This window comes from Hermetia illucens, chromosome 3 (genome assembly GCF_905115235.1).
Source record: "Hermetia illucens chromosome 3, iHerIll2.2.curated.20191125, whole genome shotgun sequence".
Lineage (NCBI taxonomy): Eukaryota > Metazoa > Arthropoda > Insecta > Diptera > Stratiomyidae > Hermetia > Hermetia illucens.
Window position 1 is genome coordinate 119,381,041 of NC_051851.1, and position 13,633 is coordinate 119,394,673.

General features: G+C 39.7%; 1 protein-coding gene across 1 annotated transcript in view; it reads right to left on the reverse strand.

Moving 5' to 3' along the window:
• Positions 1-13,633, reverse strand: part of LOC119652119 (angiotensin-converting enzyme) — a 168,099-nt gene that overhangs the window by 132,975 nt on the left and 21,491 nt on the right. The window contains exons 5-9 of the mRNA XM_038056060.1: positions 5,240-5,591; positions 4,956-5,170; positions 4,754-4,894; positions 4,509-4,681; positions 4,418-4,450 (exon numbers count right to left, since the gene is read on the reverse strand). Coding sequence (XP_037911988.1) covers positions 4,418-4,450; positions 4,509-4,681; positions 4,754-4,894; positions 4,956-5,170; positions 5,240-5,591 — 914 coding nt within the window. The remainder of the gene's footprint in view (positions 1-4,417; positions 4,451-4,508; positions 4,682-4,753; positions 4,895-4,955; positions 5,171-5,239; positions 5,592-13,633) is intronic.

Genomic DNA, 13,633 nt, shown 5'->3' on the forward strand with positions numbered 1-13,633 from the left:
TTACAGGAGGTACACGAGTCATCTTGAGTAATTCCTATTTTGAACTTATGCCCAGCTAGTGAATTATGGCCTGTCAGAATGCCCAGTCAGGATCCTACTTTTCGACAGGATAAACTTTGCGGTACGTATGTTCGATTGTGGCAGGAAAAGTTTGCTGTGTCGAGCAGCATTTAAGTTCTTCCACCTGTCATTGTGGGAAACTTCTTCCTAGTTTTTGAAGACAGACTTAGCCAATGCTACTGATACTCCATTTGCTGGTTCCGGTCCCGGCATCCCCTCTTTCGCTAAAGCATCCAAGATTTCAATTCCCTCTACACCACAATGACCAGGTACCCAGAGTAGTTCCACCGTATTGAATCTAGAGATAGAGTTCAAACGGTTTCAGCTTTCTTGAACGACTTTCGAGGTGAGCAAAGCACTACTCAACGCCCTCAAAGCAGCTTGGCTATGACTGCAGATTGCTATGAGCCTGCCCTTCAACCGCTCGTCAATCACCCAGTTTGCCGCCCTTAGGATCGGATAAACTTCGGATTGAAAAACCGTTGCATATTGTCCCAAAGGAAAAGCCCACTTCTCGTTTTTATTTGAGAGGTAGACTCCGGCTGCAGAACCCTTTTCTACTTTTAAGCCATCGGTGTAGAATGCTGTAGGGACTTTCCAGTTCTCTCTACGCTTCAGAGTAACTTCATATCTTCTACCAAACAGATATATGGGGACATCATATCTTCTACCAAACAGATATATGGGGACACGAGAATCGGAAGGTATTGTAAGAACTGGATTTAGTACTCCCAGTAACTTTTCAATGCTCTGTGTCCCCCACATCCGTTGTTTCCCCATAGATCTAATCGAATTAGCCTATGAGCTGCTTTCATTGCAGTGATACCCAGACATAGTTCTTTGCAGTGCGGCTAATTTACGGTGAAAGCCTTTTTGTCTCACCTTCGCCCACCACACTACGGATACATAAACGAACATCGGCCTAATGATAGCATCGTATATCCACATTACCTGAGGCTTGAGTCCCCATGTCAAGACAAAGGTCCGTCTGCACAGCCCATAAGCTGTGAGAGCTCGTTTCATTTTTACCTCTACATGTTTGTTCCAAACAAGTTTTTTATCTAAAGTAACTCCCAGATATTTCACTTCCTCGGAGAGTTGAAAGGTAGTACCCCTCATCTCAGGAAGGCAAAGTCCATCCAGTTTTCTCCTTTTTAATGTGAATAATACCATTGTGGTTTTATTTGGATTAACTAAAAGACCATGTCTGAGGCACCAACTGTCTATCAAATGAACGGCACATTGTATATTCCTACACACCATTCTACGATCCCGGTCAACAGTAAGCGCAGCCACGTCATCAGCATAAGCTTGAGCGTGTATTGGCAAATTTTCCAGTTCACATAGTAGTGAGTCAATCAGCATACTCCACAGAAGTGGAGAAAGCACACCTCCTTGGGGGCAGCCCTTAGTTGTTTCTGCCGTCGAATAGCGATCGACACCCACCTCAGCGCACAGTAATCTCTGCGTTAGCATAGCATGGATCCACTTAATTAAAACATCATCAACACCATGCGCTCTGGCATCATCACAAAGTTTTTGAAAAGGCGCACAGTCAAAAGCCCCTTCAATGTCCACAAACACCCCCATCACGTACTCACCATTCAAAGTTGCATCCTCTATATTTGTAACCATAGAATGAAGAACAGATTCACAGGACTTTCCACGTTGAATTTCATTAAATGGATGCGACCTAAGTGTGTTTCCACGAATGTCACGCTCCACCAGTCTCTTCAAACCTTTCGGCAAGAATGAAGTCAAGCTGATCTGTCTGAAGTTGTTTGAATTAGAATAGTCATCTTTCCCAGGTTTCGGTATGAAGACTCCCTTAAGGGAGGGGTAGGGTCAAGCGTGCAAAAAAAAAACACTTTTTTTCCAAAATTTTTTTAGAAGATATAGTTAACGTAAATTTATTTTACTCTTTTGTATGTTATAAAGTAACATTTGAACTATATTCGGTAATTTTTTTATTCAAAAATATCGATAAATGAGCGAATGGCAGTGAATTTTCGATGACGTCTTTTTGAAAACTTGATTTGCGGTGTTCAACGTAATTCAATTCAGGATCATTTGAAATAAAAAAAGCAAATGAATTTCGTTAAAATATGATATTTTTCTTCCCCCAACGATGCTTTTTTTATCATTTTTTGATTTTTAAATTTTTTCTGATTGTTTTAAGTCAACATTGCGATTTTACACGGTAAATTTCGCCATTTTGGGGGTGGAAAACACCCTTAAAGGGGAAAAAAAAATAAAAAAGCATCGTTGGGGGAAGTAATTTTATATGTAGAAAGCGTGTGCCAAATTTGAAAAGATTCGGTCGAGTAGTTTTTTCAGGCAATTGAACACGGGAAAAAAAAATTATTTCGAGAAAAACGCGTTTAAAGTTTTGAACTACAAAAAACTAAACAATAATGATGGAAAATTTTTTTTTTCTTTACCGTACACCGAGTCATCGATTCCAGCACCATAAAGGACAGTTCCCTCTGCAATATACTGATCTTCCTTCATTTTTTTATCAAATCTTTCTTGAATTCTCGCCTCTTTTGTCTGCGTAGTTGCATTGAATTCTGCCCTTCCAATTCGTTCTGCGTCAACTTCTTTTACGTAGGCGTGTGCACTCGGTCCAAGGCCGATTCCCAAATCATGCATACAACTTAATAGAGCTTCTGAACCCTCATTGAATGTAACAGCTGCAATATTAGCTGCGAATTCAACGATTGGAAGGCTGCGAGATAAGTCGCACGAGCCGCACGAGTAAATGCCTAACGACAAACTGATGCTCCGGCTTGCTCTTTTTGCTCCGAAATGTGTACATATACTATATTATACCTATACTAATACGTACTACAATAGATTCACAGCTTCGGCTGCTTCTCTCGAATACCAAAGGAACCGTATCCCAATAGTAAAATGGAGCGAAACAGCTATACACAGTATACCTGTTCGACAGCTGCTCCGCGCGCTCAGCTACGGCAGGTACGCTGTTAGAGTAGAGGGGACTTGAAATTTTGACACAATATTTTTGAAATGTTTATCTACAAGAAAATGTAAAACAAAAAAAAATCGATTTGCTGACCCTACCCCTCCCTTAACCTTTTGCCAAGAAGAAGGCACGTAGCCCAGAGTAAGACATCCTCGAAAAATATTTCTTAGAGATTACTCTAAGTGCTCCATACCCTCCTTTAGCATTGTCGGATAGATGCCATCCATCCGTCTATTTTTTCCTTTGTGGAATATGTTTGTAACCGATTTTACAGTGTGGTTTATTTATGCAAAGGACATCGAAATGAAACTTGATAGTTACCAAATTGTGAAATAGTTAATTTGTGTGTGAAAGACATTTCAATAAATTCGTTACTCTTTTTAATATACAACAAAGCACGTGCACTTAACACAGTCGGCAGGTCTCATTTCGGCATTGAAAGTGAAAAGATTTTTCTCTGGAGATAACTAGATATTCCACACTGCTCCTCAAACAATTCTGAGTAAGTGAGCGAGAAGAGTCACAAGTCGTCGTGGATCTCTCTCGACCCCAGTATTCAACGGAAAAATCGTAAAGTGAATGATCCGAATGACTTAGATTAGCGTGACGCGGTCGGAATGCAATGATTGAACACGTGGCAGCTTTGTAAAGGACATGAGAAAGACTGGAATGTCCAGAACGACTCTCCTATCATATATCCGTGCTTTGCCACCAAAGTGTTTGCAGGTACATCTTGACGCGGCACTTTAGTAGAACTATCCTTAGGGTTTGGCAAACCTGCACCGTCAACTTTCACCCCTTTTTGGGTTATTCGGATAATTTTGCCCTCATGGTTGACCATAGTCGGTTGGTTTCTTTGACCATTCGGAACTTAAATCGTTACATTGATTAACTGACATTATTAAAACAGTTATATAAAATCTATAAATTCCAGGTAATATACCATCGATCAGTTGATTAAATTCAATACATTTTAAAATATCTTGAGTTTATAAGGCTGACTATGCTTACAAAACTACTTTTTGGAAAGATATATTCAGATGTCGTCTTTTTACGAGCAAATATGCATTTTATGAGTTGGAAATTACAGGCAATTCTCTGAAATAATTCTCATAAACCACATGAATCAACTATGGAAAAATCCAAAGAATTCACTTTAAAGAGGCAAACTAGCTTGAAACTTTCCAAGGTAATAAAAAAGATTTTTTATTCTTAGAAATTTATTCAAGAATCTAAACAATGTTTCGCAGTTCTAGCAATATGGTAGTAATCCAAAAAAAGATAATAAAATAAAATATATTTATGAAATAGTAAAAAATTGTTGGAGTAATTCTAATACAACTTTCACTTCTCTACTAGTCTAGTGCTCACTGCGTGGCTTTTCCTCTTCCTTTTTAAGACATTCTGAAAGCAAAATAGATTAATTTGACAGTTGTTTCCAATACTATTCAAATCAACTTACTGTCTGATGGTTCCCATCCAATGTGGACGTTATTTTTCTTATTCTCCTCCTCGAGCCACTCACGAAGTGGTTCGAAATATTCCAAAAGTGCTGCACCACTCATTTTCCTTTCGCCAGTGAAAACTTCCATTGCATCGGGCCATGGTTTTGAGGAGCCGAGGGCAAGCATGGCTCTAAAAATTTAAAGAAAATAACCAGTTTTCAGAGTTCAACCAACAATTAGATGCTGAACTTCGTAAACTCACTTGAAACCATTGCCAGCCTCAGGGCTTTGGTAGATATCACAGTCATCAAGAGGAAGTTCAGGATTTCCTTTTTCATACTGGCCGGCCTTGATACAGGCTGCCTTGTAGAATTGGAATTGAACGATGTAGGATACCAAATATCTGAAAATTGAAAATAATCTTGCAATTACAATAATCTAAGCTCAGGCTTGAATGAAAGAACCTTAAATATTCGACATCGGCGGAAATGTGGTACTTGGCGGGAGCGTCGAAATCATCTTCCGTTCGAACTACTGGTGGCTCAATACCTGAATACTGTTCACGTAACTTCCAGAAGGCGCAGTTATAATCCTCTGGCTTAATTTCACCGCGGAAGATTGCCCAACGGTACTTGTCCAAAGTGAAGGCAAATGGCAAGAAAATGATTTTGCTTAATCCCTGAAATACCCCGAGGAAAATATGATTGATTTATCTATCAATTAACTAGAGGAACACGTTTATACATACCTTGAGGAACAATTGATTAATTCTAGTTTCCTTTTCCAAGTTATATTCATTCAGCAATCCAATCTTTTTCAAATGCTTCGGAGTTGATACAGAGAGTGAGAGAACATCTCCAACAGCTTCATGGAAGCCAGGATTGGCACCTTCCCGATAGACGCTGGGTTGATGTTGATATTGCAAATAGTACTGAATGTGTCCCAGTTCGTGGTGAACAACGAAGAATTGTTCCATGGTCACACGGGTACATTGCTTGATACGAACGTCATCCGTCACGAAGAAATCCCAGGCACTAGCATGACAAATAAGATCACGTCCATCCGTTGGCTTTTCAAGAATGCTCTTATCCCAGAAATCTCTGAAATTAAATAAAAAAAAGTCATTGAATGAAGTGTTAGAAAGCATAATAAAGAAAAAATTAATACTAGTCATTAATTGACTGAATTTTTGAAGCTGTTGGTAGCTGAACTTCATGCATAGTTTTTTGTTGTTTTTCTTTTTCATAGAAAAGGGGTTAAAAATCGCTTAGCTAGTAGTCTACAAATTTCGAAGCTGTCAACGTCTGAATGATGATTTTTAACTCGAAGATTTGGTTCCCAAAAATCTTGTTTCGACTTAGCGACTAGAAAGGGGTTTCCATTGACACTGGCTTAATGTTCTGGGTACAAAGAAAGAAAGCTACGGTGCTCTAGGATTCTTTCCCAAGATTTCAATTTGCATTAAGGAGAAAGCACTAGAGAAAGAAGACGCAAAGGTTGAAGTTTTAGAGAAGGTAGTGAAAGTCGCGTTCAAATTTTCTTGCTCTAAAAAACGTTATCACTGGGATGAAATTATGATCTTTCATTATTTCGTAAATATGACATTCCCAGTTTTCCAATATTTACCATTATCATCAATACTCACTCCCAGTGAGTCTGACGATATTCAAAAGAGAGACTGTCCAGAAATGACATTGACTTTGTATTTAAACCATCACCAATTCCACAAAGATTAGCAAGTCTCTGGCCAAAGAGCTGTTTCTTGAAAAATCGATAAGTTCCTGGAGGAAATTTATTGGCAAGGTTAACGGACAGCTGTTTTGAGGTCATGCAGTCCCACTCACAAAAGAACATGAAATCCGAAATCAAAAAGGAAGAAATTAGCTACCGAACACGTAGATTTCCTTGACCAGAGAGCATAGTACCAATTGCACTACGAAAGTTTTGGGATATGAAGGATCCTGAGTCCAACATCAACTTTATGACGGACCGGACCAATAAAAGCGTTTGATGAATTGCCTCTGCAGTAGAGCAAAGTATTCGTCATCTTGTCTTTGTTGAGCCCAAAAAAGCCAGAGTAAGTCATTTCCCAAACGAAAAAAAAATTTGCTATGGCGGTTTTACGTTCGATGTAATTTGCACGCACGCTTTATTTTTATGAAGCCCCTAATAATCCAGTCATTAAATCGGGTGCGACCTCCGAGTTCTTTCAGTCAATACCGATTAACATTTAAACTTGGGATTTAAATTTGGGATGGAATGCAAAATCAGTAACTTTTGGTGGAAATCAATTTAAAGATCTTTTAAAGTGCTTAAAAGGGCCTTTAAAATGAGGTATGGTAGTAGTCAATGGGGTAAATAATAACGGAGCAAAATAATGTAATTACCTGAATTTTTTATATAAAAATGAATAAAACAAAACCTGGTTTTCACTTGTAAATTGAAAGTAAGTCGAATCCTTTGAGAATCTACGCACATCGGTGCTATATATGTTTCTAATGCCACCCTCTACCGCCATCCCAAAATTTCATGTCAATCGGCCTTGACAAAAAGAATTCCAAGGTTAAAAGCTTTAACGACTGGACTATAATGGGCATTCTAGATATCTATTTAAAGGTGAATATGAAAGATCTAATCCATCCGATTCTCAGCACACTTAAATCAAAGTCCGATCTGCAGAGAATATTCTGCGATTGGACGGTATAGCATTGCACACCAGAATTCTAATCAGAGTAGGTCTGGACGGGTATTTTACATAATGGATATTTTCTATGGTAAGAATAGAAGTAATCCATTCAGATCTGATAAAAAATCAGGGCAATTATTACTCGAGAAGTTCAACATTATTAACAAACATGCCGAAACTCACCTAGAAATAACAAGTCGGAAAGCGGAAGCCCGGCGCTTCAGGTATGAAAGGTTTTGTTGATCCTTCACATAAGAATATTCGGGTACATGATGGTTCCATTTATACACTACTCGTAGTGTATATGCGTTGGATAAACCTGGTATTCAATGGTACTGGCATTTTAGCTCTTAGCGAATAGTACTTTGACACGGGTAGTAGTATCATCACTGGGGACGGTATCGACGTTAATCAATGTGACTGAGCCAAGCACTGCCCGAAAAACGGCCACAACACGAAGAGAGGGGTGAAAAAGTGATTCTACTAGCCCGTTAAAACCTACATAGAGACGCTCAAATGGGAAGCCAAACTTCACCCGCTATATTTCCAAGACGTTGCGCCGTCCGATTAGTACTTCCTCCGTTCGATAGCATATAGTCTACCAGATCAACAGTTCTGCTCATATAAAGACATCGAAAAATGGTTCTGCCAGAAAGATGGGGAAAAGTTGAAGCTAGCGACGGGTAATACTTTGAATGGTTTACATATGACTATTTTTGTACAATAAAGTATAATAGCATTTTTATTAAAAATAAACAGCGAGAACTTAGTTGCGCACCTAATACTACTAAACTACTAAGAAATTGAAACTCCCAAAATGATCTTAAGGGGAACCTTTCGGCCAATTTCAAAAAGTTGGTTATGTACTATTTAAGTTTATTCGAGCAGATATCGGATGGGATTCATTTTGCGCCCTGGATTTCATATATTTTTTCCAGATTTTTGGGTTTGTGTACTCCACAAACTGGAACTGACAAGTCTATTAGATGCGATTCTACTTTCCTTGCCTTCTTGCAACTGTCACGACTTGAAAGTTGCTTGCTTGTTATCTCCGCCTAGAAGAAAGCAACCGCAGATGTGTTAAATTCCAACCTTCTTAGTTTAGTATGAAGCGGATTCTCTTATTATGTTGAAGATAGAAATCTTGAACATCAAGTGATAAAAAGTACTCTCATATGTGGCCAATAAAGTCAGCCGTGTTCCAATCGATTGTTAAAAAATCTGGCTAAACACGCAATGTGGTTTTATACCGCTAAATACAACCGTCAGAAGATTAAAATGACCACAATAGGTGTGACCAAGCGTTTTATGCTACAATTAACGTCGCACTACATATACACTCAATTTGGCTATTCAATGTACAATTTGCAACTCCATTATCTCAACACCGACATCAGGATTTCCCTCACTAACGTTCTTTACGAGCAGAATGCCAAAATTGACCAATATTCAAAAATTCCAAACTCCTATCAGTGCTACACTTATGGTATTGGAAATCAAATCAGTTTTAGACGGATGATCCAAAATAAGAAAATTTCGCCAGATAGCTGACACGAGGCTCTAATCATCGCTACCTGCTGAAGGGAAACCCTTAAGGGCGGATAAGTATCTACCTCTAAGGAAAAGCAGTCTCCTGGGTAGCACAACGTTTTCAGACAGGTCACCTTTGGGAAACCCGTATTTCCCAGACTGCACCACGTCTGAGGGGAATCTATGTTCCGAAATATCAAATCGTTAACTCAACCGGCAGCGAAGAAGGCTCGGGCGCTATTGGCTGAAGGTTTATTGGCAACCAAGGCTAATGAAACCAATTGACGAGTTTTGTGTGACGTTGCCAATTCACTAGATTCAAGCCTACCATCAACGTTCAATCCCTAAAAAGAAAAAAAAATCTCGTTCAATTCGGCCTGTCGGTTATGCGAAAGAGCCGACAATGCCTCCAGTTGAGCGGAATGCACCATCTGCGTACCGGCAAACCGCAACATCATTAGTTCAACTCTGGATGCAGAAGGCCTTGAGACCAAAATTTTAGATACTTTTGTGTGTGACAATTATCAAAAATGTTCACCAACGATAAAGCTGCCCTTAAAATTCTCGCTGACAGACTAAACACATATGAAATCCTCGCTCACAGCCTAAAAGAACATGTCTGGCTGATAGGCCGATCCCTAAACAAAACTAACAGACCAAATGCCAAATGGGGACTCTTCCGGCGCGACTGACAGGTCATACTGACCGCGGATGGTACTTAAGATAGGGTGCGTCCAAATCAGAAGCATGCATAGCACCAAAGAGTACAGCTCTTGTAACGGGTTGCTGTGCAGTCACCGTTTAATAGGTACTTTCTTTTGCTTTTAAATGAAGAGTAAATTGACACTGAGTTTCGGGGCGGCTTGGCCTTCGTAATAATCTCAACACGACAGCCTGGATGATACCAGGCAACAGTCCGGTCATTTGAGCTAACAGGCAGGGAGCTTTCCTGACTATGGGCGTTTTCGAAACTTATGTTAACATATGTTGTGTTACGAACAAATTTCTGAAGACAAGTATCTGACTAACTAAAGGAGAACTTGGAGAACTTGGCTTTGTAAAGGGACGAACTTGTTTCAATTAAACTCGAAATTAAATCAGATCTTCAACACCCTCGAGCAACTAAGCAATCAATACTTGCAATGGGGAAAGTGCACTTAAAGCACTGAAAACATAGCAGATCAACCGTTTAAGTTCATTGAAAAACAGTTTTTTCTTTAAACTATTTTACCCTCGGCACATGAAAATCGACCGTATATAGCAGTAATCTTAATATCCTTCAAGAATACTGACAATAAAACTCTAATGGGGCGTTATTTCACAAATTATCACCAGTAGTAAATTAGAATAGCGCCTTTCCCATGTCTGTAACGAACATGTGGAAGAGAAAAGGACGAGGCTCTCTATTCCAATATAAATTTTTCTCAAAAATAAGACGAGGATGGCTTGAGAAAGTTCCTTCGATAAGAAAGCTTCATACATATACTCTACTTTTAGGGGACATATTATACTTAGATTCTCAAAAGCCTGCAAGGGGCACAGGCAACCAACTATTTAATTTCGTCACAATCTCAATCAACAATCAACAATCTCAAGAATTCCGCATGATATATAGGATGAGGCTCAATCCTGATTATGAATAAAATAAGGAAAAGAAAAAAACGGATATCATCTTTATAATAAATGCATTTCTAACTTTCATTAGAGCTTATCTGTATTGCACCGCTTGCCTGACGTTAGTTAATTAGACGTAAAGCCACCAGGGGAGGGGGAGATATGACAAGACCGAAGTGGTACTATAGAGGACAGAATTTTGGAAGTTTTGGAAGTTTGGAAAGCAGAGCCAACCTGACTTCCAAAATTAGTCTAGATGAAAAGGGTGAAGCAACGTGTGCAACATGCATTTACGCTAATTGCTGTGAATATGGAAAGTGATTACCCACTTCACCTTGCAATGAACCTATCTGTGATTACAATTTGTGAGATTCCCTGCCATCTTTATTGGACAATCTAAAAGCCTTATTTTCAACCAAAATAGGGTATTTCTCGCGATTTACTGATTTAACACCTACGTTAAATGCTATTTGTAATAAACGTGGGTATTTTTTGTTCAGGTTCATCCTGGTATAAATTCAAATATGCCGAACTATGTGACCCACACAAATACCCAGGACTCTTCTCCCACTTTCAAACTAGCTATCACATCACGCTATCTAAGAAAGATATCAAAGCAATTAAAGAGAACTTTGTTTTATATAATATTACAGAGCCGCCTAAAAATGGATGAACATTGTAAATAAAAATTTTATTTAAGGAAAATTCATTATCCGAGACACGCGTTTCTGCTAATAATACTTCAGTGCCTCAATATTGTCATATCGCTAACCGAAATTTTAGCGGGCAACCTCACAATTGCCTATGCTAACTCATATAGTAAACAAATGAAGTTCGCCGCTCTTCAGCTTCGGCTTGAGGTCATATTATTATATCTACGGATCTGTGTAGATTGGAAGCAGAATTTCACAGTACAAATGGTCGCAAAATGTTTTGTGTTGCAAAACCATGGAAGTATATTTACAAGACGACAGGGAGGAAAACTGAGGTAGAAAAAAATCTTTTGTTTTCTTTGTCTGCTAGGAATATACCGGAAAGAAATGGACAGGCGGTCGTGGAAATGTGCAAAGGGCTGGAAAAATCTACGAAAATGGATTAATAACGTTGTAGGAACACTTCAAGAAAGACAAAACAAAAACCAGCAAAAACCGGGAAAGCTATCTCCAATGGATTAACAAAAAGACTGCGCAGTAATATGTATGCAGGTGTATTATCAAAAAGAAAGCTAAACCACACTTTTCATTTATAACCCATACTTATGTTAATGGAACTTTTTGATTTACGAGTATTCTGATGATAAATTAAGGTAATACCAAAGCTGAATATACACACATATGTACATATTTTGGTTACTGATATCGAAGGCTATGAGAAACGTAAATTTTATTTAGCATTTAATAAATACACGGCCTGTGATTTACGGTTACAGCTTTAAACAAAAATACTCAAAGGAGGTAATGACATGAAAAAAGACCTACTTTTAAATGAAAGGAACATATATGTTTGAACGAATCTTTTACTATTCTTTCATGACATTCTGAACCGTATAGGTGACTTTGTTATTTTTTTCCATTAGTGAATAGTACCACTCTAAATAAGTTGATGGAGGCCGTCAGGCATCAGAGATTTAAAAAAAAAACAAAGCGGGTGTGACCAACAGACACACCGAAGAAAAACCCAATTGTCTGTTCTGCAGGTAAATAAACGAAATTGACAGCCCCCATGTCACAAGCAGCAGCACATGTCCAATGTATAGAAAGGCGATCGACACTCTGTGCAAATACAGCTAAACTTGGACCATTGCCAAGCAGCTCAGGACCCGCTCTCCCAGACGGTATTGGAAAACAAAATCGACGCTGCTATCATCTGCGAGCAGTACAAAAATTTAGACAGTAGAGTTTGAGTCGCAGATAAGAGTGGAAAAGCAGCGATATGGACATTTGCAAATCGAGCCATAGAAGGAACCACGAAGATTCTCGAGAATGGCTTCACTAGAGCAAAAATAGGTGGAATATATATTTACAGCTCTTATGCGGCTCCAAGCCTTACGAAAAAGGAGTTTAATTCTCTGGTGGAGAGGCTAGCATGGATGCAAACAACCATCATCATCATCATCAACGGCGCAACAACCGGTATCCGGTCTAGGCCTGCCTTAATAAGGAACTCCAGACATCCCGGTTTTGCGCCGAGGTCCACCAATTCGATATCCCTAAAAGCTGTCTGGCGTCCTGGCCTACGCCATCGCTCCATCTTAGGCAGGGTCTGCCTCGTCTTCTTTTCCTACCATAGATATTGCCCTTATAGACTTTCCGGGTGGGATCATCCTCATCCATACGGATTAACTGACCCGCCCACCGTAACCTATTGAGTCGGATTTTATCCACAACCGGACGGTCATGGTATTGCTCATAGATTTCGTCATTGTGTAGGCTACGGAATCGTCCATCCTCATGTAGGGGGCCAAAAATTCTTCGGAGGATTCTTCTCTCGAACGCGGCCAAGAGTTCGCAATTTTTCTTGCTAAGAACCCAAGTTTCCGAGGAATACATGAGGACTGGCAAGATCATAGTCTTGTACAGTAAGAGCTTTGACCCTATGGTGAGACGTTTCGAGCGGAACAGTTTTTGTAAGCTGAAATAGGCTTTGTTGACTGACAACAACCGTGCGCGGATTTCATCATCGTAGTTGTTATCGGTTGTGATTTTCGACCCTAGATAGGAGAAATTGTCAACGGTCTCAAAGTTGTATTCTCCTATCCTTATTCTTGTTCGTGTTTGTGTTTGACCAGTGCGGTTTGATGTTGTTGGTTGATTCGTCTTCGGTGCTGACGTTGCCACCATATATTTTGTCTTGCCTTCATTGATGTGCAGCCCAAGATCTCGCGCCGATTGCCGCCTGCTCGATCTGGATGAAGGCAGTTTGTACGTCTCGGGTGGTTCTTCCCATGATGTCGATATCGTCAGCATAGACCAGTAGTTGGGTGGACTTGAAGAGGATCGTACCTCTTGCATTCACCTCAGCATCACGGATCACTTTCTCGAGGGCCAGGTTAAAGAGGACGCATGATAGAGCATCCCCTTGTCGTGGACCGTTGTTGATGTCGAATGGTCTTGAGAGTGATCCTGCTGCTTTTATCTGGCCTCGCACATTGGTCAGGGTCAGCCTAGTCAATCTTATTTATTTCGTCGGGATACCGAATTCTCTCATGGCCGTGTACAGTTTTACCCTGGCTATGCTATCATAGGCGGCTTTAAAGTCGATGAACAGATGGTGCAACTGTTGTCCATATTCCAACAGTTTTTCCATCGTCTG